The sequence below is a fragment of the Vulpes vulpes genome, unplaced genomic scaffold (assembly GCF_048418805.1).
Source record: "Vulpes vulpes isolate BD-2025 unplaced genomic scaffold, VulVul3 u000000678, whole genome shotgun sequence".
In the NCBI taxonomy this organism is placed as follows: Eukaryota; Metazoa; Chordata; class Mammalia; order Carnivora; family Canidae; genus Vulpes; species Vulpes vulpes.
Genome location: NW_027325803.1, coordinates 1,201,827 through 1,229,644, shown reverse-complemented (window position 1 = coordinate 1,229,644; position 27,818 = coordinate 1,201,827). Strand labels below are relative to the sequence as shown.

Here is a 27,818-nt window from a genome sequence, read left to right as displayed (position 1 = left end):
ATGAAGGCCATGTGGGCGAGGAGAGCGGTCGTTCTCCACTAATTGTGCAGACATTCCTCAAGAGCCCACTGACCCAGGTCTGTGGAGTGGCCACGCTTTCCCCACTCTCTGTAGCCCCCAGGCCCACTGTGGACCCCATACCCTCAGGCATACATCCTCCACCTCTACCAGTTCCCAGCAAAAGCAGGGACCCCCCCCCTTCCTCCCAGCTGCCTTTCCCTGCTACGCACAGGGCCTACTCCTTTTGGGACAGCTCTGTGCTGTGCCTCCCCACCACCTCCATATCTTTATTATAATGCTTCCCCTCTTCCTGAGATCTCTCCTCCCCAAGTCCTGCTCATTCTTGAGGACCCAGAAAAAGTCCTACCTCCAAAGTCAATGTCCACAGAGCTCGGGGTTGGCATCATAGGGTCCCTGGTCCCTCTGCCACCCAAGGGGGATACGGCTCTGGGTCCTCCCGGGCCCCGCACCTGGTGCCCAGCCCCACAAGCAACCAGAATACCCCAACCCCCCCGAGGCCCCACAAACGCAGTGTTGACTTACTGGCAATAGGGGCGGTTTCCCTCATGTGCCCCGCCTCGAAGGAGGACTGTTTCTCAGGGACAAGTTTATTACAGGGAGCACACTACCCTCTTTCATAATATCTAAAGGCACACCAACTGCAAACATATCAGGCTCTCAAGTGTGGCCAGCGGGGTGTGGGGCCTGGTTTGTGCCACGACTTCGCTGCCGGGTGGGAGCCCATGGTTTCCTCCGGGGCTGCCTTACAGGAAGGCCCGAGGCCCCCCGGGGAGCAGCGGGAGAAAGGTTGTGTGGTTCGTGGCGGTGAATCCGAGGCTGAGCTGGGCTGAGATGGCACAGGAGGCTGTTCTGGCCTGAACCCCCGGCCCGGTCAGGAGAGGGTTGCAGGGCGGGCTGAGGCGGGTGCAGAGCCAGCACGGGGAGTGGCCTGGACTTGGCCGCCCAGCTCCATTGACCCCCAGACCAAGGGCCTAAACCACCAGTTCCTTCCTCCGGAGGAGGCTTCCAGAGCCCGTGGAGGCCCAACCAGGACCCAACCTGAGTCCAGCCAGAGCCCTCCCAAGGCTCCTGGTGCGGACAGACCTCCGCCCGAGCCCAGCGCCCTGGCTTCTGCTGCTGGCGGCTGATGGGGGAACTGGCGGCAGAGCTGTGGGCACTATGCAGAGGCTCCCAGGGCTGGGAGGATGCTGGGGAGGCTGGGGAGGACATGGGCTGGGAGAAGGGGAAGCACCCCAGCACCCACCAGGAGGCAATGGCTTCCCCGCCCTCAGGGCCAGACTCGTTGGCCTAGGTGCCCGACTGGGCCGGCTTCCTGAAGGCCTGCAGGGCTGGGTTGTGCAGCAGCGTGTAGGCCAGCCCCCAGCGGGCCCTGCCCTGGCGGGCCCTGGGCCCCGCTCCCCTGGCCGCCGGGTCCTTGGTCTGCAGCAGCTGCATCCCTAAGAGGGAGAGACTTTCTGTGAGTCAGTCAGCAAGCACCCAACCAAGCCCCCTGCACCAGCCCTGAGCGGCCTCAAGGTCCCTGGGGGGCCTGGGGCCCAGGGGGTTCTGAAAGGCTCAGGAGGTCATCCTGCAGGTGGTAGACGGGGTGGGGGGGCACTGGAGGAAGAGCTGGGGTAGCCAGTTCAGTGCCCCCCGCCTCCTCCATACTCTCCAGGCAACGAGGTGGGGGGGCAGACACCTCATTTTGCGTGTGAGGAGGGGGTGTGTGTGCGCGCTTGTGGAATGCGGAGAGGAGATGTGTCCGTACCGTGGAAATAAATGACCCTGAGAGGGACCAGGAAACTCCTCACTTCCTTTCTCCCCCAGGCAGCAGAGGAGGGAGGGAGGAAGCGAGTGTGTTCCTGGCACCCGCCCCGCTGTCCCCCATTGTCGTTGCACACGCATCCTACGTGGGGGGGACCAGGTGTGCCTCCCCTCAGAGAAGAGGGTGGTCTCCACTCCCATAGCCCAGGGGGAGGGTGCACCTTCTTCTTCCTCCCCCCGTCTGAGGCCGTCCTGGGGGCGCCGGGGTTGCCGCGTGCGCAGAAGCAGGGTGCAGAAGGCTGTGGTGGCTGGATGCGACTGGCTGGCCTCAATCTTCAAGAAGCTGCAGTATGTGTAGTAGCCTGGGGAGGGTGAGGACGGCAGCGCTGGGGGGAGGGCCACACCGGCCCCTGACACACGCACCGCCGGCGGCCTGTGCACCTGCCGGAGCCCCTCCCCGGAAGCCCCCTAACCCACGAGCCGGAGCGGGGCCCACACAGAGCCCACACACACCGCTGCGTGAGGTTACAGACCGGCTCTGCGGACGGATTACCACGTGCACGAGGTCAGGGCCTGGCCGCCCTGCTCCTGGCCCTGCCCGGTGACCCTACCTGGGTCCAGAGCAGCTGCCCTAGGTGGCATCAGGCTGAGATCCATCTGGCCAAGGTGGATGGCGTTGTAGAGGGCAGAGAGGAGCACCCGCCAGGCGACCACCATGGCACCCACCAGCACGTTGATGGGGAAGAGAAAGAAGGTGACTGCATAGAGCACTCGCCTGGGGTGGGGGGAGAGAAAAGCCTGAGGCTGGACATCCCCCCCCCAGCCCCTTCCTCAGGGTCAGGGGCAGACCTGGATGAGCACAGCCGCTGAGTGTTTATGGACCAGCCGCCGTTTGTCGAGTGCACCTTTGAAGCAGCCTGCCCTGTGCTGGGCCTGCCCTCCCCATATGGCTCATGTCCCAGCAGCATGGGAGATGGGTGGTGGTACTTCCTTCTGTGGAAGGGTAAACTGAGGCCCGGAGACATCAGGTGGCTTAGCTAAGGCTGTGTAGCTACCCAGCAGCAGAACTGAGGCTCACAGCCTGGATCTTTCGGTCTCCTACCTCCCTCCCCTAGTCCCTTGTCTACTGACTCTGAGTCCCTCCTGGCACTGAGGTCCTCTCCCAGCCTTTCCACCTAACGTGCAAGTCATGTTTCTATTAACCTCCTTCCTGCGAAGGGGGGAGGCACATGGTTTTGGGGGCACAGAGGATCCAGGGGGGGGAGAGCAGTGCTGATCTCCAGAGCAGCAAAGGCTCCGGGAGTATTTCTGGCACTGTGATAGGTGAACAGAGGTATCCTGGAGTAGGCTGGGCCACTGTTCCCTTTCTGTTTGAGAAAGACAAGCTCTCCTACTCCCCACCGGGCTTCCCTGAGATAGAAAAGGGAGGCACGGCAGTGGAGGCAGAAGGACACAAAAGAAAAGACCCCGAAGAAGAGGCTGAGGTCCTGAGGGGACCACAAGCCCAGGAGGCTCCTCACCGGTTGGTAAGCTCTGGGCGTCCATGGTGAGTCTCCAGGAAGACCCAGTGGGCTGCCGTGTTCTGTAGGATCACAGCCAGGGACAAGGTCAGCCAGAAGGGCCTGCAGGGGGGGTGGGGAGGATGTCACTATTAGGAGCCCTCTGGGAAGTGGTCCCAGAGCCCCCAGCTCCTCGCCTCTCTCACCATGAGGACTCCAAGTGTCGGAGGAGCAGGAGGTTCCTGCCATGGAGCACGGGCATGAACACCAGGAAGGCAAGGATTGTGGTCCCCAGGAAGAAGATGATCTGCTGTACCAGGAGCCCTACAGAATGGCGAGGTGCAGAGGGACAGACGTCAGGCTCTGCACGACCCGGCCGCCCCAGCGATCCCAGGGGCCCAAGGGCTGAGGAACGGGGCGGGCCTGGTTTCCAATCCCTGCTCTGCCACTGCCTCACTGTGCCAACCACAGCAAGTTACTTTGCCTCTCTGAACTCCGGTTTCTTCCTCTGTCGCCTGGGGTAGTGGCCCCTACCTCGGAAGTCTTATGGTGATGATCCAGTATGTCTGTGGCCACTCTAGGACAGCCTCAAAGTGCTCTGCAAACCTATGTTCCCCCCAATGGCCCCGGAGTCCTTGGGGACAAGATTGCATTTTGAATGAACATTTAGGGTCCTGCTGGCCAGAGCCTGGCACACGGCGGGCGCCGGCAAGTTGTCTATTGAAGCAACTGACTAGTTGTCTATGTGGCGTGACGTGGACAAAAGAGCTCAGGAGGCGTAAAGTCCGCCGGGATGAGGAATCCCAAGTATTGGTGCTAGCAAGTCCTCTTCTCCTTCATCATTCTCCTCCTCCCGCAGGGAGGTGAGGACTGAGGGAACCACCCGGGAGGGGAGTCTGGCCCTTGCTTTTGCAGCACGGACCCCAGCCCCTCGCTTCAGAGGCCTTTATTCACCACACCACCCCGGGGAAGAATCGGAAACTTGGAGCTGGGGCAGCCCCGGTGGCTCAGGGGTTTAGTGCCATCTTTGGCCCGGGGTGTGATCCTGGGGTCTCGGGATCCAGTCCCATGTCAGGCTCCCTGCATGGAGCCTGCTTCTCCCTCTGCCTGTGTCTCTGCTTCTCTCTCTCTCTCTCTCTCTGTCTGTCATAAATAAATAAAATAAAATAAAACGGAGCTAGGAGGGGTCCTGGAAAGCAACCTAACCTAACCCTCTCGGGGCAAGACCCCCTTTGCAGCCCCAGGGACAGCCACAGACCCTGCCTTCATAGCACCAGTGATAGGGGTTTCACCACCTCCAAGGCAGCACATGGTGGCATAATGCTCCCTTAGAGAAGCAGGAATAGGCCTCCTTGAGCTTCCCACCTAGCAGTCCTGGGTCTACCCTGCGTGTAAACAGCTGGTGGCACTGAGGGGCTATCCTCGGGTGAGGGCTATCTTTTCACCAAGGGCTTCTGCCCCTGCTCCTCCTCCCCAAACCTGAGTGGAGGCCAAGAAGGAAGGTGGGTCCCTCTTCTCACTCTCACCCTGGAGTTGGCCCCAGCACAGGTAGGCGGCACCCAGGGGCATCCAAGACCTGCTGAGCACTCTCACTTCCCCAACTGGGGCCAGTTTTGGGGGCCAGGTGAAGCCAGCTGGGGTGTGCAAGGGGGAGCTCACCAAGGCAGGTAAAAGCAGTGTGGTAGGCGCTGAAGCTCATCCAACACACTATGGCCTGGCGGGAGGGGTGGGGGTGCTGGGGCAGGGGCCCCAGGTCCAGGGCAGCCCCTCGGTGCAGAGCTTGCAGGTTGGCCCTGGTTGGGGGACAGAGGTGAGGAAGGCAGGGACCCCAGGACACACACACACACACACACACTCCCTAAATTCCTCCCTGTCTACTTACAACCTGTGGCTATGGGCAGGAAAGCCAAGGGCTGCAGGAGCCCTGGGGAGATTACTAACCCAGCCTGGGTGGTCAAGTGGGGCTTCCTGGAGGAGGTGGTCTCTGAGTAGAGTCTTAAAGGAGGAATAAGAGTAAGTTTTGGTGCCCAGGTGGGGGCGAGGCAGGGATCAAGGGAGACAAATTTAGGCAGATGGCTCAACCTGAGCCAGTCAGAAAAGTGAGGAAAGGACCGTAGGAATGGAAAGGGACTCGCAGATGGGCCACCAGGGCAGGAGGCAAGGTTCCCGGCAGGCAGAGGCTCGGGGAACTTCCATGCCAGCCTGGGTAGGGCCAACCCTGTGGGGAGAGATCCCTGGGCGAAAACTCCGAGGTCTGGCCAGTGTGCCCTCTGACATCGCCCCCTTTCCCATCACTCTGCTCCCAACCAGAAGCTTCCCTGCCTCTGCACTCACGACTCAGCTCTGTATCCCTCCCCGTGAAAGGGCAAGCACAAGCGAGGCAGCGTGGCATTCAGCCGCCCAGAGCAGCCCAGCAGCAGCCGACTCTCCTCCACGCACTGACGCGGACACCAGCGCCAACACTGGCACGAGGCAGGCTCGCTCCCGCTGCTGCTCCTTACGCAGCCCTGCAGCCCTTCCTCCCTCTGCTCTGCCTCCTTTTCCCATCCCAGGGCAGGGCGGGCTTTCCACGCTGCCTTCCCCATTGAGTCAGCCCACCCAGGTGGGCCCTTTTCAGAGGGCAAGGTCCACACGCCACCCCTGGTCACCGAGAAGGCCCCGGGCAGCAGGGTGGGACACGGGGACAAGCGGGGCCTACGGCGACTCTCCCTTCTTCCAGTCCCAGGGCTGGCCCCATAGGCCTCCTGCAGCTCTTCCCCACATCTGCACCCAGGGGTCGGAGCCTGCCACTGACCTGTGTGTAACCAGCGAGCGGATCAGCATGAGGAAGGTGAGGGAGCACGACAGGACCAAGGCCGAGATGTAGCAAGCTGGAGGGGCAGAGAGGGAGCCAAGTGGGAAGCGGGAGCCGGCAGTTCCCCCGGGAGCCCCTGAACCACCCCGGGGCAGTGCCTGGTGGGAGCTACCCGGGCCCATACCCACGCCCATACCCACGCCCGCCCTGAGCAGAGGCCCTTGCCACTGCCGCCCGCCCAGCCCTCCCGTCCTGCTCAGGGACACGGTGGCCAGGACAAGGAGAGGCCGGCTCTGAGCCTCCAGGCCTGGTCTCCACCCTTGTCTCACTGCTCCCAGTGCTGTGTGATCCCCAGAGAGAGGTGCCATCCACCCCGGCAACCGCCTCCATCTCAGCTTCCCGGCCATGTGGCGTTCGGGGAGTCACTCGGTCCCCCAGCCTCAGCTTGCTCATGCCGGGCATAGCACCGGGCTGCCCATCTCCCAGCATGACGTGGGCCTTAAAACCCTGCCCTGGCCATGCCCGCACACGAGTCTGCTGGTCCTCAGAGCAGGGGAGCATGCACCGTGCGGAGCGAGCGGCTGAAGTATTAAAGCCCAGCAGGCTCTCCTGCCCTCCATCCGCAGCCCGCCTCGGCCCGCGCCCTCACGGCAGCCCCACCGACGAGGCCGGCCGGGCCCACCCGGGAAGCTGAGGCTCAGCGAGAGGGCCTGACCCTCCAGCCGCACCGCTGGGAAGTGATGGGCTGACACCAAGCAGACCCAGCACCAGCCCAGGGAGCCTGCCCCCCGATGGCCTCAGTCATCCCAGGGAGGGTGTCCCATCCGGAGACTCAAATACACGCGGAGAGGCAAACGCTACTTGCACATCGCCTCGATGCCATAGCGGTGGGTCTCAGGGCCGGCAGCCCAGCTGGGCCACCTGGAGTGGCAAAACCCCTCGCGGCCCAGGCGGCACCCTGTGCCAAGAAAATCGGAATTTCTGGGTGTGACATCCGGTCCTGAGCTTTTGGAGTTTCGTGTGCAACCTGGCGGGGAGCCACTGCACCGGGGGCCTTCCAAAGACGATGATCCAATTGAATTAATGAATCATTAATTCATCATTGAATTAATGATTCATTTCAATCAGCAATTGATTGGAATCAACCAACCCACCGACTGGTATCAGGTGCCTGCTACGGGGGTTCTCAGAGGGAGGCTTGCATCACAGCCACCAGGACGGCTCGTTCAGGCATAGAGGCTGGGCCCACCCCCAGTGTTTCTGGGGTCTAGCAAGGGGCTTGAGCCTTGGGGTCTTAAAGAAGTTAGCGGGTGATGCTCAGGCGCAGCCACGGCTGGACACAACTGCAGAGGAAAGTGCTGGGGGTGTGCAGCTCTGCCCTGCCCCACTGGCCCTTCGGGAGCCAGTGTGGCCCCAGCGGGAGGGCACTGTGGCCCATTTCCTGCCAGGTCAGGAGCCTGCCGGCTGAGCGGGCGTAGGCAAGTGAATGGGTTAACACAGGGGGAAGGCTCAGCAAGCCCCTTTGGTGCCAGGCCTGGCTTTTGATCATCATTCATCTACCTCTTGCCCCGCTCTCCTTCAGTTGGTTCCAAACTTGGGTCTCCCCAAATCCTGGTACCTGTAAACCCTTCCTGCTATTTGCTTCCTGGGAGATAGATCTCTCTTCCCCCACTGGGTGGAGGGCCTCAGGGACAAGGCTGCCTTTGTAGCTTCAACACCGGTTCTGCAGTCGGGAAAGGGGAGTCCCGAGAAGCTGTTTGCCCAAGATCACACGGATTATAAGTGATGGAGCGGGAGTTCTAATCTGGTCCACCTGGCTCAGAGGCCAAGCCCTCTGTGAGCGACGCCAGGCTTATGGCCCGGGTGCCCAGCGGGCAGCCCTAAAACAGGGTCTTGGAGTTGGGAAGACATGAGCTCAGTACAGAGCAAACGGCCCCTGGTCCCGGATATAATCCCAGTTCCAACTGTGGCTTACTGAGTGGCTTTGGGCCTAGCTCTAATCCTCCCCTGCCTCAGTTTGCTCATCTGTGGGCTGGGAGAGTAAACCCTACTCTGTTGGGCCCCTGAATCCGAGAAGATCCAAAGTGGAGGCCTTGAGGCTCGGATGTGATGATAAATGTCACTGTAGGAGGTAGAAGCAAAGTCTGCCATCCTGGGCAGGTCCCTCCTGGCCTCCGAGCCTCCATTTCCTGTCCTGCAAGATGAGGATTGATGATGCTGACCTAAGAGGGCTGCTGTGTGGGTGCCGGCCTTGGATGCAGGCGGATGTGGGCCACGTCCGCTCCTGCCTGTGGTCCGGCTTGCAGCCAACTCGGAAAAACCTCCCTGGCGATGTCATTTGCAGCCCACCCAGAACTTGTCACCTGTCCAGCTTGCATGGCCACAATTGCAGGGTAGCCTCCGGGATGGGAGCAGAGGCACTCGGGAAGGTGGTGGGAGTGGCGGCCTGGGAAGGAAGCAGCCCCTGCACCCGTCTGTGCCCACCCCCACTTCCTGCCTCTTTCCAATCTGCGGGGAGAGGACGGTGCTAACGGCCAGGAGCAGTGGCGCCGGAGCAGTCATGCCCCATCTGCAGGGTGGGCAGCCTAAGCTCAGACCCCCGTGGTGCTCCTCAGAAGCCAGGGTGCTCATACCCGCGGGGGCTCCCAAGTCAGCCGAATGCAGGCCTCAGGATTCCTGACCACCAGGCTTTGTCTTGAAGTGTGGAGGGAGCCCCAGCAGGTGGCAGGAGGCTGTATTCCTCTTGGCTCCTCTCTAGTGGGTAGAGCCCCCAAGCAATGCCGCCCTGAGAGTCAAGGGGGGCGCTTCCCCATCTCCTCCGCAGGGCTATTGGGAGGGCCTGTGAGGTGGTGCGGGTGCATAGCCAGACTAAGGGCTGAAGGAGGCATCAGACCCCAGAAGGGAGGCCGGTAGGGTTCCCTGGCCCAGGGCCTCATTGTCAAGGCTCCCCCCAAGCCTCCCAGGTAGGGAAGGCATAAGGAGAGGGCCCAGGAGGACAGGGATCAGGGAAGAGGAAGCACTACCCTGCCCAACCCCGCCTGCCATGGTGATTATTAGCTCAGAACCCAGCCCCCTGTCCCACATCACTGCCTCCTTCGCTCCCCCCGCAAGGCTGGAGGGGTTCACACACCCAGAAGCCTTGCCCGGCTCCACACCCGAAAGCTGAGTGAAGACCCGGGAGCTGAGGGTGGGAGACACCTCACAATCCCCGGGGCTGCTCGGATGACTCCTTCAAGTCTCAGAGACCCGGACCCGGAAACTGCCAGCACCCCAGCTTGGAGGTGAGGCAGGTGGGACCCAGAGAGAGGAAGGGACATGCCCAAGAGCACCCCGCGTGGCCCTGGCAAGCTGGAACTGAGCGTGGGTAGCCCCTCATGTCCCCGGTGGGCCCCCTCAGGCCTCCTGGGAGCCTCACCTTCCAGAGCCCACAGGTAGTACTTCACCAGCCCCACCACCTCCTGCTTGTCCTCCGAGAGAAGGATCCCGAAGCCGGCCAGCAGGTAGCAGATGTCCGTGGTGATCCCCGCCCTCATCCTCTGGATGGTGGGTACGACGCCCACCAGCAGCAGCAGGGCCACCTGGAAGAGCCACACGAGGAAGGTCGGGGACCTGGCCGTGCTCACAGCAGGCCCCCATCTCGGACCAAGTGTCTTCTCAGCCAGCAGGGTGACTTGGGGCAGAAACCCTGGCAGCACACAGACTGCATCCCCCTGCCCAACGCCCCTCAGGGCTCTTATCAGCCCCTTACCCTTACCCGCACGTTGCAAAGAGATATTTGAGCCCAGCAGGCCACAGCCGTGCCTCCAAGCAGCACAGCTGTATGTCTACACCTCTATCTATCCGCCGTCTATTGTTTAAACTGCAGAAAATAACATTTCCAATCGCCCGTGTTGGCAAAAGCCAAGTATCCCATAGACGAGCACAGGCATTGAAGCTAGAGGGACCTGGGCTCACATTTTGGCTACCTTGGGGTATTAGCGATGGGAATTTGGTCAGGTCTAATTCCGAGCCTCAATTTTGCCCATCTGTAAAATGGAGAAAAATCACACCTACCTCCCAGGATTTGGGCTTCTCAGTTTTCCGGGGGTGGCAATGGAGGGGATTATTCAATATCTCAAACACATATTATTTCCAAACTACCCAAACCTGCCTAAACCCTCCCAAAACTGCTCAAAGAGGAAAGTAATTCCAGTTCCTCTATTTTACAGCTAATGGGTTCAGAGATGTTGAACAACTTGCCTAAGGTCACACAAGAGGTAAATAATGGAGCAAGGATTTAAATCCGTGTCTGTATGACTCCAAAGCTCATGCTCTGAGTACAGGAGCCCCATGAGAGTTGACACTCCCTCTCCTGCGTGTAGGCCAGTATTCCCAGGAGCAGCCGGACAGGATTGCGGTTGGGGCTTTTGGGCAGTTGAGCTGGGCCTATGCTGTCCCGGGCTTAGGGGTTGGGGGCAGATGGCACGACAGGGGCAGGACATACCTGATAGATGGCGCTCCCTGTCAAAGTGGCTGAAAGCACCAGCTTCAGAGGGAGCCGGAATCCTGCAGACCCCAAAAGAAGGAGTAAGATGTAAGGGGTAAGGTGGTAAGCCGTAGCACCATGCAGGCCCGGGAGCCCCCATCCCTCCCAAAGGGCCCAGGAAAAGGGCCAGAGTTTGTAGGCCCAGTGAAGGCAGGCCAGGGACTTCCCCTTGTCCCCAGCGGGGCCTGTTCCTCCTGACAAGGGTTCTGGGGGATGGGAGCTGGCCTCTCACTGCAGAGGACAAGCGAGGTGCCCTGCCACTTCACCGCAGCTACCCCTCCATACCTCGCTGTGGAGTGTAGATGTAGTTTCTGTAGGACACCCAGGCCCGGGACAGGAAGCCGTGCTTGGAGGCACGGGAGCTGCAGAAAGACGCAGGCAGGAGGGTTCCCTCGGGAGAAGCTCCTGCCCTGAGCCCGAGTCCAGTTTGGTTTGTTTCTCATGCTGCCCCCCCAGGCTGCCTGGGGCAGCCCCCGAAGTGGCCTGCCAACTGGGCCTGCCCAGCGGCCGGAGGATGTGTCTAGGACCTCACCTGCTTGCCAGCTTCTTCCGACAGAGGAGGGTCCTCAGATAGTCCTCTGAGTAGCTGCTCTGCAGCCCCTGGGGAGACAGACGCGCGAGCAGATGAGACCCGACTGGGGCCATCCCGGGGACCTGGCGCAGGTGCCAGAGCGGGCGCACGGGGCTCCGGAAAAACCTCCTGGCTGTGGTGAGGTGCAGAGAAGGGCCAACCTGCGGGGGCGAGGGCCATGGCCCTTAAAGCCACCCTTTCTCCTCCACAAATGGGAGACGAGTGCCAGGCTCTAGAAGACTCAGCGCTGAGCGGCTCTTCCTAAGGGCTGGCTCCAGCTCTCCATCTCCCCTGGACACATCCCTGAGCAGGACACAGGACCGGCCGTTCCAGGTCACATCCCCCCCCACCCCCACCCCGGCCTCTCCTGCTACCCCAGGGAGATCACAAGGGTGACAGGATTTGCCTAAGCCACATTCCAGGCCCTAAACTGCCAGCCAAGTGCCAGAGGCCCACGGCAAGATGGGGTGAGCCCCTGCCCCCCATCATTAGGAGAATACAAGGCTGTCACCTGTTGCCATGGCAACCCCGAGACCCACCCCCACCCCCACCCTTATCCCAGGGTAGCTGCGGGTCAGCTCTAAGCCTGACTGGGTCTCTGAGGCTTAAACCTCTCTGCCCCAGGGCCAAAGAGGCTTTGATTTCTCCCAGGACTCCTCCAGGGGAGAGGTGCCAGAGGAGGCCCCCGAGAGGGTGGAAAGGGCCCCAGCAGGGAAGACATGTGCCCCTGGGGGAGCCGCTCCCCACTTCGGAGCCAACTGAAAATGAGGGGACAGTGGGCTTCCCCAGGAGAGTGAATGTCAGGAGGGCACAGGGACAGTAGCCGAGGCGCCTACTGCTACCAACCCGGAGTGGGGTGGGCCCACGGAGGACCCGGGGGGGCCGCTGGGGGACCGGAGCCCACAGGCCTCTCTCCCCTCGGTCTCCTTCCATCCTTGGGGCCTGCGATCCCCCTCCGGCTTCCGTCCCAGCCCCCCTCCTGAGCCCCGGCCCGTGGACCAGCCGCCCACCGCCACCCAGGACCGCGTATTGACCCCCGCGCACCTGCTTGCGCCCAGCGTCCATTCCAGGTCAGCAACTGGCACCAGCAGCTCCCTGCTGTCCGGCCTGCCTGCCGCCTGCCGCCCCTCCCCACCCCGAGAGCAACCGGGCCCCTGGGCATCTGTGGCCCCGGCCTCTCTGCTGCTGCCCCTCCCTTTGGGGGCCTCTGAGGCCTGGTTTTCGTCTTCCTCCTCCCCCACCGAGAAGAGAACTTGACCTGGCTCTGCCCTCGCCCTCTGCCCTCGCCCCTGGTTGGGCCCCGGCTGCACGTCTCAGGTCGCACGGTGCCCTCTGTTGCTGACTCCCCGGGCGCCGAGAGCCCCTGGAGCTCAGACAGTCCGTAGCTCTGGGCCCTGGCGCCCTGCTCGGGGCCTGACCCTTGGGAGGCTCCTTGATGAGGTTGCAGGAATTCTCTCTCGCTGTGATCCACCCACCCGTCCATCAAAAACTTCAGAAATATTTGCTGAGGGTCTATCACGTGCTAAGATCTGCCCAGTGCTACAAATTACATGTGAACAAAACAGACACTACCCGTCTCTGCCCCTTTGCTCCCTCCTTTTCCCTACCCCCGCCAGGCCTTCTTATTCTTCCCGTGCTCCCGGTCCTCCCTGTCCTTCAGAGCCCCTACTGAAGCCTACCTCCTCCAGGAAGCCCTCCCAGCCTGCCTCAGTTCTCCCAGGCCCCTGCTTTATCTCACTTTATCCAACAGTAGCCAGCCCCAGACTGATTTCTATGCCACTGCCCCGGGCGCTTCCTGAAGCACGTGGGCACCCGCAGAGCTCCCAGGAGGCACCAGGCTCCTGGCCGGTCTCATTTCTCTGGCTGCAGTCTCCATGCATCAGAAGCAGAGCTCGGACTTCCTGTCCCCCGGCCCACCCCTCCTCTGTTGAATCCCCACCGTGCACGTAGCTGGGTGCCCCAGGCATCCCGGGTGCCAGCTGAGGGCCTGGCCTAACCTTTGCTCGGGGAGGGAGGACTACCCAGTCACTTGGTGACTCGGCAAATATTTTCGGAGCACCCGCTATGTTCTGTGGCTCACGTCAGGCGTGACAGGACAGGGAATCAACAGATATGCAGCAGTTCAGGACATCCTGGGAGTGAAGAGGAGCCCAGCCCGGCCCTGCCCCTTTACCTCGGAGCCCGCTCTTGGCCTGCGCCTGATGCTTCTCACCAGCTGCACCGGGTACCAAAGGCTCAGGAATCCAAGGCCCAGAAGCAGAGGCAGGGAAGCCAGCAGGGAGTAGTACTTGTGGATCTAGACAGAGAGACCGACATCCAGACACACCTACCTTCGGCCTTCCTCCCCCAGCCGAAGACCAGGATCCACTTCCCTTCCCACTTGGCTCCCACTGGGCCTGAGGGTGGTCTGAGGCTTCTTCTATTTTATTTTATTTTATTTTATTTTATTTTATTTTATTTTATTTTATTTTATTTTATTTATTTATTTATTTATTTATTTATTTATTTATTTATTTATTTTTGGTCTGAGGCTTCTGGTTCTATCTTCTGGTTCTTGGCTCCCAGGCCACTCAGCACAAACACTCCCACTGCCCTCCTGAGGCTCCGTGGAGGCACCTCCCCGGGGCTCCTGGGCTCCTGGGCTCCCACTGCCCTTAGAGGAGTCCAGCGAGTAAGTTATGTAATCCCCTCCTCCCTGCTCCAGGGAGCTGGGGCTGCCCTGGGGTCTGAAACCGGGGATACCCACTTTCTATGCTCCTTTGTTCCTGGGCTTTGGGCACAGGCCCCTGAAAATTAGACAAAGGCCTAATTCTATCTACATCCAGTTGCCACCTGGGCACCAGGGAAGCACAAGCCCTACCTCCTAGCACTGCCTTCCCTGGGGTCAGGCCCCTTCTGGATCCACTTATTTATTTCTCAATTCAATGCATTTTTACTGAGAGCTTAGTATGTGCCAGATTCTGGGTGATGAAAAAAACCAACGAAGTCCCTGCTTTCAAAGAAACCAACTAATCTTCATCTCTACCCTGGAGGATGGTGTTATCTCCACTTACAGGGGAGGAAACTGAATCTCAGAGTGGTGACATGGTTTCCTCAAAGCACTTAGCATCACCTGGCATCATTCTGTATATTTATGTATTTGTTGTATCTTCCCTTCTGGAATGGCAGCTCTCAGGATGCCAGGCACTTCATCTGTCCTGTTCCTAGCTGTATTTCATTAGTTAGAAATGTCCCTGGTACAGAGTATGTGCTTCAAATATGTTTGTGGAAGGCAGTGAGGAAGGAAGGGAGGGAGGGAGGGAGGGAGGGAGGGAGGGAGGGAGGGAGGGAGGGAGGGAGGGAAGAAAGAAGCTGGGTTCAAACTCAGGTTGTTTGGCTCTGAAACCTATGCCTCCACCCTTTGGGCTTAGACCTGGGAGCTTCACACTCCAGCCAACAGCCTGTGAACCAGGTTCTGACGTTCTAGAATTCTCTTTTTAGCCATCCCCCAACTCAGGGCTCACCCTTCTCCATCTCTTCACTCCCACTCCAGCCTGGCCAAAGCCAAGGCTGGGGAATCAATAATGGAGGGATTTCAGGCTTCCTCTTCCTCCCTCCTGACCCCTCCTGGAGCAGAAGCTCCTGAGGACAGGCCCAGCTGCCTTGCCACCCGCCCCCCCTCCAAGGACAGAGGGCCCAAGCTGAGAAGGGCCTGTGTGTACAGGAGTGGAATTCTGTGCACAGTAGGACACAGCAGAGAAGTCCAGCGTATCAATAGAGGAAAGGAGCCCCCTGGTTCACGCAGCCCCTCCATGCCCCTCTGCTCAGGCTCTTGTGAGTCAGGGGTTACCTGGGGTGTCTGAGGACACTCTGCCCTCTGCCAGACCTGGACCCCAAAGTGAGCCCAGGACAGCATGCTGCCGAGCAGGTGTGCGGCTCCGTGCCTGACGGTGGCGCAGGCAGCCAGAGGGTAGTAGAGGGCAGGGTAATAGAGCAGGGCAAGTATCTTCCAAGGCCCTGGAAGACAAGATGGGCAGAGGGAGACACGTGATGGGGAGGCAGATGTGGGGGGTCTGGGTCCAGCCCCGGCGGGCCAGTCTCCTGCCTCCCCCTCCTGAGCCCCTCAGCTGCTTCTGTGAGCAAGAGCCCCACATTCAAATTCAGGTTCTGACCAGTACCAGCGTTGTGATCTCGGGCAAGTTACCTCTCAGAGTCACAGTTCTTCCATCTGTAAAATGGAAATAAGGGTAGCACGTTAGCCCGCCTTGACACCCAGCGTCCTCCAGGGTGAAACGGGGCTAACAGCCACGCTTCGAATTGTGGGCATTGTGAGGATTGGCTGCTCTCAGGGGGTCATGTTAAGGATGGTGGCCCCTCTTGGCGGCAGCTGTCCTAGTACCATCACTTCCCTGAACCCAGCTCAATTCTCCAGAACTGCCCCCGGCCCCCACTTCTGTCCCGCCCTCTTTCATTCTCTTTTCTGGAAAACGGGTTGGCACAAGAACAGAGGAGGTGGACAGGGCGGTGTCACGCACTGTGGCTGGGAGGTTAGCAGGACAGCATCTTCCTGGCGGTGGCTCAGGACGGGGATGACTCCCTGACTCCCTGCAGAAGAGCTCTGCCCCAGGCTCTGGACTTCCACCCAGCCCAGCCCAGCCCGCCAATCCAGCCCCAGGACCTCCTCTGCCCCGGGTACCTCCGCTGGGGAACGAGGCCAAGGTCAGGAAGGGCAGCGCGTCCTCAGCGGGGAGCAGCAAACACATGGAGCTGAAGAGGACCATGAAGACAGCCGCGGGCACTGTCCAGGTCATGTCCCCAGCCAAGAAGTCCACAGGGCTGGGGTAGAGACAGGGACAGGACAAGAAAGGGTCATTCAGGCCCTGCACCCGCATTTCCCGCCACGTCCCATAAACCAGGCAGGTAAAGGGGGACACTTTCCAGATGGAAACTGAGGCCCACCCTCTGTTCAATCCACAGGTATCTGTGGAGTGCCCCCATGTGCCAAGTTCTGGGTCCCATGGCAAAGTGACTCAAGAGCTACCCCCACACCCCCAGCTTTACACACTCAGGCAGTGGGAACAAGCCCGAGCACTGCTCCCTCCGCCCACCCTGGAAGCTCCAGGAAACAGCTGCCTCCACACAAATCAGTCTGTCTCAGCTGGCAAGTCTTCAGAGAGCATGGAGAGTCACAACATCCTTACGCAACAGCCACCGCCCCGGCCCGGGTGTGGCCCCGGGGCAGAGGGCAGACAGCGGGCACAGCTGTCCCAGGCATCAGCCCTCTGGGATCAGCGCAGGCCCCACTCAGACCCCCTGCTTCTGTCGAGCTTGACCTCATGCCCTGAGAGCTCCAACCGCTTCCTTCTCCCTCTACGCAGGGCAAGCTCTTACCTGGGCCCACCAGTAGCCCAAGCTAGTTCTTCCCAAATCTATCATGGCAGGACTCACCTGGTGCGTGCTGGGCCTGGGGGGCAAGGCTGTCTACACTGGGGCTCTAACCACTACCTCCCCCAACACTTTGGTGTCTCCCGCATGAACCTGCCCAGTCTCATCTCCTGAATGTCATCCCTGTCCCAGGCTCTGGGGTCGCAGGACTGAAGGAGACAGGGGAAGAAAGTTCTAGCCTTAGGGACTGGAGATGAGGCCCACATCATCTGCCATCAAGCATCAGGGTCCGAGTGAGACCCTCCAGGGAGATGAAGGTCCAGATGGCATGGGATAGGTGTTGCCAGGCTATGGGCCATCTGAGGAAATGGGTCGTGGAGGTGGTGTCTCCCTGGGTCTGGGACAGGAGCAGGCGGCCTGAGTGGGGCCCTCTCCTTCCCTCTGGGCCCCCGTCTAGGCCCAGAGATCCAGGTAGTCCATTCTTAGTAAGAGCGAGTGCCCCCGGGCTGAGAGAAGTGGGGGTGTGGCTGAGGCCCCCACCGTCCCAGAGTGGCCCTGTCGGTGCCCAGGCCTCGGCACCCACCTGGGCAGTCCAGGCCCACCATGCCTGCAGCGGGGCCGGAGTTGGCGGCGCCTCATGAGCACAGCCAGCAGCAGCAGCACGAGGACCTGGAAGGAGAGTGCAGAGCAGGCCCTGGGTGCCCAGGACAACCCCCCCACCCAGGGCACCATCATGTGGCATATCGGGGCCTGACCAAGAGAACCTTGGAGGGGTTGGACTCAGCCTGCATCCCAGTTGGGGCCCCACCCTGAGACCGCTCCCGGATTTGGGGCTCTCGGGGTCCCCCTCCGCCAGCCCCCCACACAGTCTGGCAATAGGGTGCAAGCAGTGACTAGGCTGGCCTCAGGTTAGACTCACCGACAGCACCGCCAGGCAGGTGTGGAGGAGGCCGGAGAGCACGCTGGGGTGGCAGGAGGGCACTGCCCTGCAGAGCAAGGGAGGGCTGGCTCAGGCCGGTGGGAGGACCCCTGGCATGTGCAGCCAGGCTTGGGGTTCCAGGCTCTGCCCGCCACCTCTCTCAGCCCTCTCCTCTCATCTCTCCCCGACAGGCTTGCCCAGTTTCACCTCCTGGGGGTCATTCAGGGCTCTCAGGCCCCTCATGGGGTGCCAGCCCCATGCCAAGCTCTGAGGTTACGGGGCTGAAGGATACAGCGGGTGCCCAGGGGAAGGCACGGAAGAAACAGAAGGGGTCAGCTCAGCCTGGAGCCCCCTTCTTTCCCATCCATTCTTCCTGGCCTTCGAAGTCCACTTCATTCCCCCCTCCTCCAGGCAGCCTGACTGCTCCAGGCCTCACAGACCTGTCCTTCTTGGAACTGTGGGCTAGCCCTGAGCGAACTGCCTCGGTGGAGCAGTCAGATGTATGGTCCTATGATTGGCCCTGTGGCATTTGATTTGAGTTTAAAAGATGGTTTGTTGAGGCAAAGAAGGGGAAAGGGAGCTACGCTCAAGGGGAGGAACACGAGGAAGCGTGTGTGGAGGCAGCAGACGGTGTGGCTGGGGCCTAGCAAAGCTTTCAGGTCGGCTGCTGTCACAGCGTGGGGGCAAGCGGGGAGCAGGTCACAGCAGGCACGAGAGGCACTAGGGAGCCATCGAGGGTGTTGCAGCACCAGTGTTCTAGATCTGGGGAGATTCCTAGGGCGCAATCTCAGTAATAGCAGCAGCAGTAACTAGTACTTACTAAGAATGGACTATGTGCCAGGTGCTGTTTGCTCCACGCATTAACCCAGGTAACCCAGGTATTACTGAAGAGGTGGGTGCTATTATTAATCCCCTTGTGTAGACAAGGACACCAAAGCTCAGAGAGGCCAAGTATCTTGCCCAAATCACACAGTTAGGAAAGCAGCAGAGCAAGGATTCGAACTGAGGTCGTCTGGCTCCAGCGCCCACATCTGACCGGGAGGGGAGAGGTAAGGAGGACGGAAGGAAGTGTTAGGTTTAAGAACCGTATGAAAGAGTCATTTCTGTACGGCAAGAACAGTTGAAAGTTAGCATTTCCAAAGAGTTCAGCATAAGCAGTGCTGGGGGAGGGAGACGACAGGCTGCGCTCGGAGGCAAGTAGGAGGAAGAGCTACATGGAGGGGGTTTCCAGGATGACCGCAGAGCTCTAGGCCCAGAGGGGAGGTGGGGACCAAAATCACATGCAGCCGCGGAAGCAGGCTCAGTCTCGCACTCAGGGGCAGAGGCCGGATCGCCGAGTGGGGAGGACACTGAGACCAAGGAGCAAGGCGGGGACGCCGGGGTGGCTGAGCAGTTTAGCGCCGCCTTCAGCCCAGGGCCTGATCCTGGGGCCCAGGGATCGAGTCCCACGTTGGGCTCCCTGCATGGAGCCTGCTTCTCCCTCTGCCTGTGTCTCTGCCTCTCTCTCTTTCTCTGTGTCTCATGAATAAATAAATAAAATTAAAAAAAAAAAAAAGAAGGAGCAAGACAAATGCTTCTAGAAGTTTGTCTCTGAGCAGGAGCCCACAGAGGGCCCCACTCAGAGGGGAAGGGAGAGCACATGTCTCTGGGTGGGAGGGAAAGCTGACTCTCCGGGTCGTTGGACCCTGATACACTCCCTGCCCCCAGCACAGGGCCTGCAGATCACCCCAGCTTGGCCTCGGCCTCCTGCTGGGAGGGCAGGCCTGGAGGGAAGCCTCTGATTCTCCAGGCAGCCCTTTGAAGTGGCAGGGAGGTAGACAGCTGTCATAGGCATTCATGTCCCCAGGCTCTGGCCCAGCAGCTCAGTATTGGTGATAAGTGGATAACACATGGGCAGATGTCAGGCTGGGCACATGACAGGGTCAGGGGGCTCCGGGGTAGGAAAGGGCCAGTCCTGTGCCCACAGAAGATCCCAGATGACACATCCCACCCCCATCAGACTCACTACCTGCCTCCCCAGCCCTTTCATCAGGTATTTCCAGCACGAGGACAACTGGACAAGTGTGACCAGGAGAAGGAGTCCAGTCGGCCACTGTCACCAGTGCCCGCCAGCCCGAACCCCAGCCTGCTGAGGGATGCTGAGATGCAGAGGGGGATCACCATCAGGAGCTCCCCAAAGCTTTGGCGCGCCACCTCCCTGGGGTATCTGACTCGCTTAGGGAGAGGAAGGCTCAAGGTCATCTTGTTGGGATTCCCCTGAGCTTCCGCCTTCGGGGGTGGTGCTGGGGCGGGGGGCTGCCAAGCAACGCAGCTCAGATTAGCCAAGTAGGTAGAGTCCAACAGACCTCATCCTTGGGGCAGTGGTAGAAGGCAGCGGCAAATTCCAGATGCCTCCCTCGTTAGAGGCAATGCTTCCCATCCCCTGGGCCCATGTACCCAGCTTCGTTCTGAGGCCATATCCCAGGAGCCTGGCCCCAGCCAATGCCCAGGGCCCTGAGGCTCCCAGGAATGCAGCTACAGATTAGGGTCTTAACCCAGGTCAGAATCCATAACCTCGTGGGTTTCCGGGCCCCTCCCCAATTTGCTGCTTCTCTTACCCCCAAAATATGCAGCAGAGACAAGGAGCCCACGGGCTGTCTAGATCAGCCAGGGAAGGGGGGAGGAAATCCAGGTTGCCGGCACCTTGGGTCCTTCCAGCACGAGGCCTGGGTGGGGCCTCCGTCCCTGCCGGGTGACCCAAGCGCAGCCAGGCCACAGCCCCAGCTCCCGGAGACGCCTGCCAATATTTCCCCCACTCTAGTTTGAGTTGTTGATGGAGAGCAGATGTGTGCACATCTGGTTCAGCCACCACCACCCCTCCCCAGCCTTACCTTTTCAGTTCCTCAAACCCTCAGAACAGGGAAGCAGGGGGCATGAGGAGAGGCCCAGGAACAAGAAGGGGGGATCTGGACTGTGGGGCCCACATAGGCGAGGTGTTCTTGGCAGCATGTGGGGCCCAGGGAGGCCCAGCCCCTCTGCCAGGGCGCACAGACTAAACAAAGACAGGGTCTGGCCAAGGGAGCCATGGGCCGAGGTAGTCACCCTGATGGGCCGAGGCTGCCTCCCGCCGTGGGCTCCCCCGAGCACTCTGGCAAAAGAGAAAGGGCCTCCTCATCTTCGTGGAGACTCAGAGCTGCCCAAAGGCCAGGGGGTGGGGGGGGGCATCTTTACTCAAGGCCTCCCCCTGCCCTGGGCTGCCCAGGGAGCCTGACGCTGCTAACACTGCACCCCAGATGGTCACCATAGGGACCAGTAACCCCTTGAAGTCAGGCCCAACTTCCCTCACCCACTCAGCCAACACTCTGCATCCCAGCCACAGGCCAGAGTCACCCAGGAGCCACCCCAGAACCAGCTGGACCTGAATTCGCAAAGATAAGGCCCAGGAGGCTGTATTTCTCACAAATCACACAGGGGGCACCTGGGTGGCTCAGCAGCTGAGCGCCTGCCTTCGGCTTAAGGTGTGATCCTGGGATCCCCGGATGGAGTCCCGCATCGGGCTCCCTGCACAAGCCTGCTTCTCGCTCTGCCTGTGTCTCTGTGTCTCTCATGAATAAATAAATAAAATCTTTTTTTATAAAAACAAACAACAAATCACACAGGTGCTTTCTGAGTGACAGCCTGGCCCACGTTCCCCACCTCAAGCATCAGCACCAGGGCGAGGGCTGTTCTGGTGTCACGGGAGCCTGAAGCCCGGGGAGGCTGTGCCTTGCCAAGGGTCACGCAGCAGAGGAGCGGCCCCGTTCCTCCCAGGGGTCCTTGCCCAGGGGCTGCCCTGTCCCCGGTCAGTAACCTCTGCCACGGCCCACTCTGGTGGCAGAGGCGGTGGGGGCCACTTACCCCTCTGGCGGGAGCTCCTGGCCATCCTGGGGCTCGTCGAGGTACCAGTCGCTGTAGTCGTCTGCGGCTCCGGAGGCGGTCTGGTTCCCCGCCGCCTGGGAAGACATGCTCCGGCCTTTCTCCTCCCCCCCCTCCCCTGGACAAGGGGGGAAAAACCACTACAGATGTGAAAAGAGGCTTAGGGAGACAAAAAAAAAAAAAAAGAAACCCAAACAAAGAAACGTTTCTCTTTAATCCTGAAGGTTACTTTCTTGCTCTTGGCTCTCTGGGAAAAGCCGTCCGGAGGGCCGGGGCTGGCCCACGGGGAAAGGGAAGGGCTTCTCCTGTCCCTTCCCGTCCCTTCCCGCCCCGTCTTGCCCGCTCCCCCAGGGGGCGTTACCCCCTTGGGAAGTGTGCGCCCCCGGGGTCCCTGGACTCCTGCCTGAGCACCTGTCTGTTCATCTGACCACCAGCCCTTGGGCAAAGGACCATTTTCAAAGAAAGTTTGTCCAATCCAAGCTGCCCGCAGAGACCCCCCCTCTTCCTTCCCGCTCCCCAAAGCCACCCAAACGGACCCACAGAGACATACTGGGGAAGGGCAGGGAGGAAGGAGCTGCAGAGATGAAAGGATGGGCCGGCAACAGGCAGGCGACACAGCTGGACCCTCCCAGCTGGGCTCCAGGTCCCTCCTGCCCTGCGGTGGGTTGGGTCAGGTCGGGGTCGGGTCAGGTCGAGTCCAATCCCCCTCTTTGCTGGGCTCCCGTGGAGACAACACCGCCTCCCCAGCCCCAGCCCCAGCCTGCGCTCTGCTCTGCTTGCTGGCTCCTTTGGCCCTGGATGATGGGATCGCACTGTGGTCCTAACAAGCTGCCCCTCCCAGGGCAGGAGGCCCCAGTTCCACTGGTGGCCTGAGCCCTGGAGGGGTGTGGCCAGGAGGGTCCAGCACCTGGCTGCGCACACATACCTGCCTCCTGCGCCTCCTACACACACATCCTTGCCCACCGCATCTGCAGCCCAACGCCCCCAACACACAAGTCCAGCATTCTGCAACCCAAAGAGGTGGCTGGGGCTGGAGCAGGGGCAGAGGCAGGGATGGGGAGCCTGTCTGCGCCTTCTCTTAGGTTTCCATGAAGGAGGCAACATGTGTCTCACTGGTCAAAACTTCTAGTTTCCAACTTGATTTCACCAGGAGATAACTCACCCTCGCTAGGCGGAGATTAGTCCTTTAAACACAAACCAGACCCGGGGGTAAGTAAGAACTCCTCCTGCCTCGGCTCCGCCCACGCCATGGGGTGAGGGTGAGGAAGGCAGGGCCCAGGCCAGGTCTGGGGCTTCCCCTCCTTCCCCCCACCCCTGAGGAGCCTGTACCCCAGCCTGGCTCCCCTCCCCCTCCTGGCCCCAGCTTAGAAGGGAGACAAGATGCAGATAAACACACTGAGTTGTTCTCAGGCCCCTGTCCCTGGGTGGGGGGGTCAGGCCCACGGCACATTTGAAGCTCCCTGTCTTTCCAGCACCCCAGGGGGGTCCTCCCCAGCCAAGGCACTCGTTCATCCCACAAGTGGTTGCTCAAAAAGCATTTATCCTTGTATTCTTTTAACGTAAATTCATTGAACAGCTACTAAGCGCAGGCCGGCTCTGGGCGCTGGGACAGGAGAGTGTGCCCTCCCCGGGGGAGATGCAGACAATTAGCCAAACCACACGGTTGAGGGCTGAGTCTTCCTGCCTACAAAGGGAAGACAGGCTGCTCTGATGCATGCCACAGGAAGCTGAAGTTGGTCCAAAAAAAATGGGGGATTCCCGAAAAGAGAAACCTTTCCATGGAGGTCTGAGGGTAAGGAAAAGTTAGCTACGCAAGACAGTGGGGGTCTTGAGGATGGGAGTGGGGGAGAAGGAAGTGTGTTCTTGATAGAAGGAACAGCGCCAGGGAGGCTCAGAGGAGACAGAGCTTGAAATCCTAAAAGCTGGGGAGCCTGGGTGGCTCAGTGGTTGAGCTTCTGGCTTCGGCTCAGGGCATGACCCTAGGGTCCTGGGATCGAGTCCTGCATCGGGCTCCCTGCATGAAGCCTGCTTCTCCCTCTGCCTGTGTCTCTGCCTCTCTCTCTCTCTGTGTCTCTCATGAATAAATAAATAAATAAATAAATAAATAAATAAATAAATAAATAATTTAAAAAAAAAAGAAATCCTAAAAGCTCCCCATTCAAACTTAGTAGCCAGCCCCACAAGGCCTTCTAGGATTAGAGACTGAGCACTCTGCTGGCCCCATGGCTCCCCCTCCTTCCCAGATGACCCTCTTCTAGGAAGAGGGCTCACACTACCCCTCTGCCACCCCCAGAGCTGTCAGTGGCAGCCGACTCAGAACTGAACCCAAACTTTCTGTGATGCAACAGGGAGCAGGAGCCCCCACTGCCCACCCGATCCCGGAACCCTGGACTGAATCCAGCCTCCCAGGCCTGGCGGCGAGGTCCTGGGGCACCTGCCTCTCCTCTTCTTCCTCCCTTATCCCACTGATGCGCACTCAGCGCGGGGCTCTTGGGTGATGAGGACTTTATAAACTGGGTTTGGCCAAACCATGGCCTGTTCTAGTGAGCATCACTTGTCCATGGGCCTGTCCTGTGCAGCCTACTATGCCTCCAGCCAGGCTTTTGTCTCCAGCCTCGGCTCCAACCCTACAGCCCCGCATTCCCGTCACTGCTCAGGAGCTTTGGACTCCCAGCCTAGAGAGCAGCGACTCCTATCCCATCTTAAATCCCCACTCGTGATTCCTCCAGCAATTGGAGTCCAGTCTGTGATGGGGAGCTCACTCCCTGTATACAAGGCAGAGGCGTTCACAGCTGGGCAACGCTGCCTCTCAGAAACTGCTTCCCTCCCTCGAGGGAGCCTCCCAGGCTGGTTTGTTCGTTCATTCATTTATTCAACAAATGCCGATTGCATCCCCCTTCTGCACCAGGCAAGGTTCTACACGCTGAGAAGGCATCAGTGAGCGTGGACCTGGGGCAGCGGGGGACAACCGTGTCATAGTGCTGAGAGGGAAAGTAAAGTGGGATGAGAGAAGAGGGACACAGAGGGGAGGTGGCTGCTTTAGGCCGGATGGTCAGGGAAGGTCCCACAGAGGAGGGGGCATTTGAGCAGAAACCTGGGGGAAGGGAGGGGTACCCAGCTGGGCGCGGAGGAAGCCATCCGGGTGCCTGAGGAGCCTCCAGTGGCCTTGGGAGCTGCCAGGGAGGTCCCAGGCCAGCCCAGCCCCACAGCACCTCTCCCTGACCGAACCCCGCTTGGCTCCCTGGCATCCATCACAGTGGATGCCTTCTGGCAGACTGTCCCTAAGGGATACCCAGTGCCCATATCCCCTCCCTCCTCCCTGGGGAGGCCCCCACCAGAGGCGAGGACATCGTGAACTTTTTTGCTCACTTGAGTGCAGGCACAGTGGCCAGAAGGCAGCGTGTGCCCGGTGCCCAGATCAGGGCCACGCGGGAAGCAGGCAGGAGCAGGCCCCAGAGGAACAGCATGGTTGCTGGATGGCACTGGAAAGTGCCCTGGTTGGGGAGGCAGGCTTACCTGGATCTGAACCCTGGGCTGGCCGAGTGACTGAGTGACTCCCTTGGCCTCTCTGGGTCTCAACCCGCCTCTGTCCCAGGAGGAGTAGGGCTTTCAGCCTGGAGATTCTTTGTGGGCTCTCTTCTCCCCAAGGCCCCTACTCCCTGCCCTCAATGACTTCATGGCCCAAGAATGTGGAGCCAGCACACCAGGCACCCGGCTGGCTGGCTGGCTGTAGCAAGAAGGCCAAAGCCACAGAGGCTGTGATGACCCAGGTGTCCCCCCTGGCCCCTCCGGCCCGGTGTCTTCCACCCACCCTCCTGGCCCGCAGCTCCCCACCCATCGTGCTGGGGGCTGGGAAGAAGACAGGCCAGGTGGCAGACCACAGATACTGGGTGGCTGCATGGCTCGGGCTGGGAGGGGGACCCCACTTCTTGAGCCAAAGTACCTCCCCAGCTTGGAGCTGGAAAAGCTTAGGGCCTGCCTCTGTAAAACGGGAGGGTTGGCTCCAAGGTGTTAGGAAAGATGCCACCAGGCCAGGCAGCAAGCAGGCTGGGAAGCGTACTGAGAAGAGAAAGACGGTAACACCGTGCTCCCGCTCCCGAAGAATTTCCCCACCCAGCGGCAGGGTCCACAGCCAACCCCCTGGAGCTGGTTTTAGAGCGTGACTCATGCCTTGAAGAGTCGGAGACTGGCGCCTGCCACCAGGAGAGGAGGGCCTGGAGAATGGAGGGACTTCAGAGACACACTGCAGACACTCGGGGAAGAAAGGGGGGGGGGCGACAAGGAGCCGTCCTAGGCAGTCTTGGAGCCTTCCTGGAGGAGGGGGCCTGAAGCAGGGCCCCAGCGGTAGTAAGAATGAAACCTTAAGAGAGCTAAGAAGGGGGGTCTGGAAGGCAAGAAGACAGGGCAGGGATCAGGACCACCTAGCTGTGGCCTGCGTGAGCCCACATGGGCACATCCAGGTGAGGCTGATGGCAGGACCTGAGGGGCAGCCCAGGCCAGCAGGACACCCAGCTGGGCACAGACTGGAGGGTGCCTAAGCCCTACTCAGTGTCAGAGAGGGTCACAAAAGGCTTCTGGGTTCCGAGAAGACAAAGGCCATCTCCTCCTACCTGGGCTGGGCACGGAGCTGCCCTGCTCTGCCCCTGGGGCTGGAGCTGGCCCACGGAGGCCTTGGGACAGGGCTTCCTTCCTCCCCATGTTTTTGTTCAAGTTGATTAAATCTGAGGAATGTTTGCGTCCAGGAACAGAGGCCCACGTGTGCGCCTTCAGCTGCCTCTGGTTATCAAAATCCTCTAAGGGCAAAGTGCTAGGCTTAAAAGGAGCTAACAGTGGGCCAGAGGCAATGCGCAAGGCCAGCAGCATCCCCCGACCTCGAACCTCAGCACCACCCCCAAGGGCTCTGCATCCTCCAGAACACCTCCAGAATCCCAGCAATAGCCCCCAGAATTATAGCAACACCACGTGACCTCCTGGAGCCTCAGTATCACCCGCACAAGCCCCCAGAAGGTCAGTATCGCCCCAGAACCTCTGAAACACCTCAGAACCTTGGTCATATCCCAGGGACCCTCAGACATGGCCAAACCAAGCACAGGCTGGGGCCCGATGGTCAGAACCATGGTGAGCAGTTGCAGAAGGTCCAGCCCACTGCCCACTGGCCTCCCAGCCCAGCCCTGGCTTCTCGGAGTCCAACACATCCCCCCAAAAGTTGCACAGTACCCAAACTTCAGTGACACCTCAGAGCCTCAGCAGTGTCCATCACCCCCAGGAGTCAGCAGGGAATGCCCAAGGGGTGTTGAACTCAGGAGCAGGGGCGGTGCTTTGCAGCTGGGCCCAGCCCATGGGGTCCGCCGTGGAGAGGGAGCCGAGTCAGGTTCGACCCCACGCAGGTCAGTGGGCTCTGAGTCTGCTCCCATGTACAGGGCACCCATGTAGCAAACTGTCCCCGACACACAGGGGTGCCCAGACTGTCCCCAGGCACAGCCTAACCCCTTCAGGGGCCAGAAGGCCTGCTGTTGGCTGCTAAGCTCATGAGGGGTGAGGGGGGATGGCTCTCTACCTCCTATGTCGCTTGCCACAAGGGAGCATCAGAAGCCTCACCTGACACACCCTTCCTGGAATCCTGTCCCTCCCACCACCACCACCATCAGACAGGAGGGATTTCGTCCGTCCGACTGCTCTGGTGGGAGTGTAGACACTGACTGCTCGGGTGGGAGGAAGGTAGCCGGCCGGGCTAGGGAGCAGCATGTTCCGCCCCTCCCGGAGTGCGAGGCTAGAAGTGACTCAGAGGGGGGAAGCTAGAAAGACAGACTTCAGCTCAGGACAAAGGGAGCTTTCTTCCTCTCCCAGGGTAGTGAGCCCCCAATCAGGGGAGGCAATCAAGAAGAGGGCAAGATCGAGATGCTACAGAGGGTTTCCTGCCTTCAGGAGAGGACTGGCCAGAGGGCTGTGAAGGTTCTCCGGGGCTGGACGAGGCCCGGACTCCTAGCCCGTCCTGCCCGGGGTGGCGCCGCCACGGTTTGGCCTTGAGACGGAGGCATCGTGCTGCCCTCCCTCCTCGCCCAGGAGCTGACGGGAGGCAGATCCCCGAGCTCGCTCCCCTCCCTCTCTCTCTCCCTCTCTCCTTCTCTCTCTCTCCTTGTTCCCGCCGCTGGCAGTAAACTCTTCAGATGTGTCCCTGTCTTTGGAGCTGGAGCAGGCTCCCAGGGTCCCCAAGCACAGCCGCCTCCAGGTCTCCAGTCCCATCCCCCTCTGTGCCCCACGCCACCGTCCCATCCGGCCTGGCCTCGGGGCTGGCCGCTCGGGCACCCAGTCCCTGTTCCCCCATCCCCGTCCTACCTGGCCGCGGCCTGGCTCTGGCCCCCCCGGGGGTGCTCCCCAGCAACCCAGGCCTCCTCCCCCGGCGCTGGCTGGGATCCCAGAGGCCCGGGCGCCGCGGGCTCAGCAGAGGGCCCCAGGGAGGGTCCCCAGCACCTGCTTCAGAGGTGTTC

General features: G+C 60.5%; 1 protein-coding gene across 9 annotated transcripts; it reads right to left on the bottom strand.

The window, feature by feature from the left end:
• Window positions 1-592: 592 nt before the first annotated feature.
• Window positions 593-27,818, bottom strand: STRA6 (signaling receptor and transporter of retinol STRA6). 9 transcript variants are annotated; one of them, XM_025983335.2, is made up of 19 exons: window positions 27,667-27,818; window positions 21,313-21,448; window positions 17,437-17,503; window positions 17,101-17,186; window positions 15,829-15,968; window positions 15,337-15,360; window positions 14,983-15,149; window positions 13,327-13,449; window positions 11,115-11,182; window positions 10,868-10,944; window positions 10,541-10,602; window positions 9,473-9,635; window positions 6,058-6,133; window positions 4,923-5,056; window positions 3,470-3,587; window positions 3,285-3,386; window positions 2,376-2,539; window positions 1,986-2,126; window positions 593-1,457 (listed from the first exon to the last, which is right to left on the bottom strand). In XM_025983335.2, the coding sequence occupies exons 2-19, from the start codon at window positions 21,417-21,419 to the stop codon at window positions 1,309-1,311; spliced, it is 1,968 nt and encodes a 655-aa protein (XP_025839120.1). In that variant the 5' UTR covers window positions 21,420-21,448; window positions 27,667-27,818; the 3' UTR covers window positions 593-1,308. The 9 variants fall into 9 exon arrangements, with proteins under 9 accessions (XP_025839120.1, XP_025838821.1, XP_072602169.1 ...); XM_025983036.2 differs by having other exon boundaries at window positions 21,313-21,489; window positions 27,667-27,795; XM_072746068.1 differs by having other exon boundaries at window positions 21,313-21,407; window positions 27,667-27,793.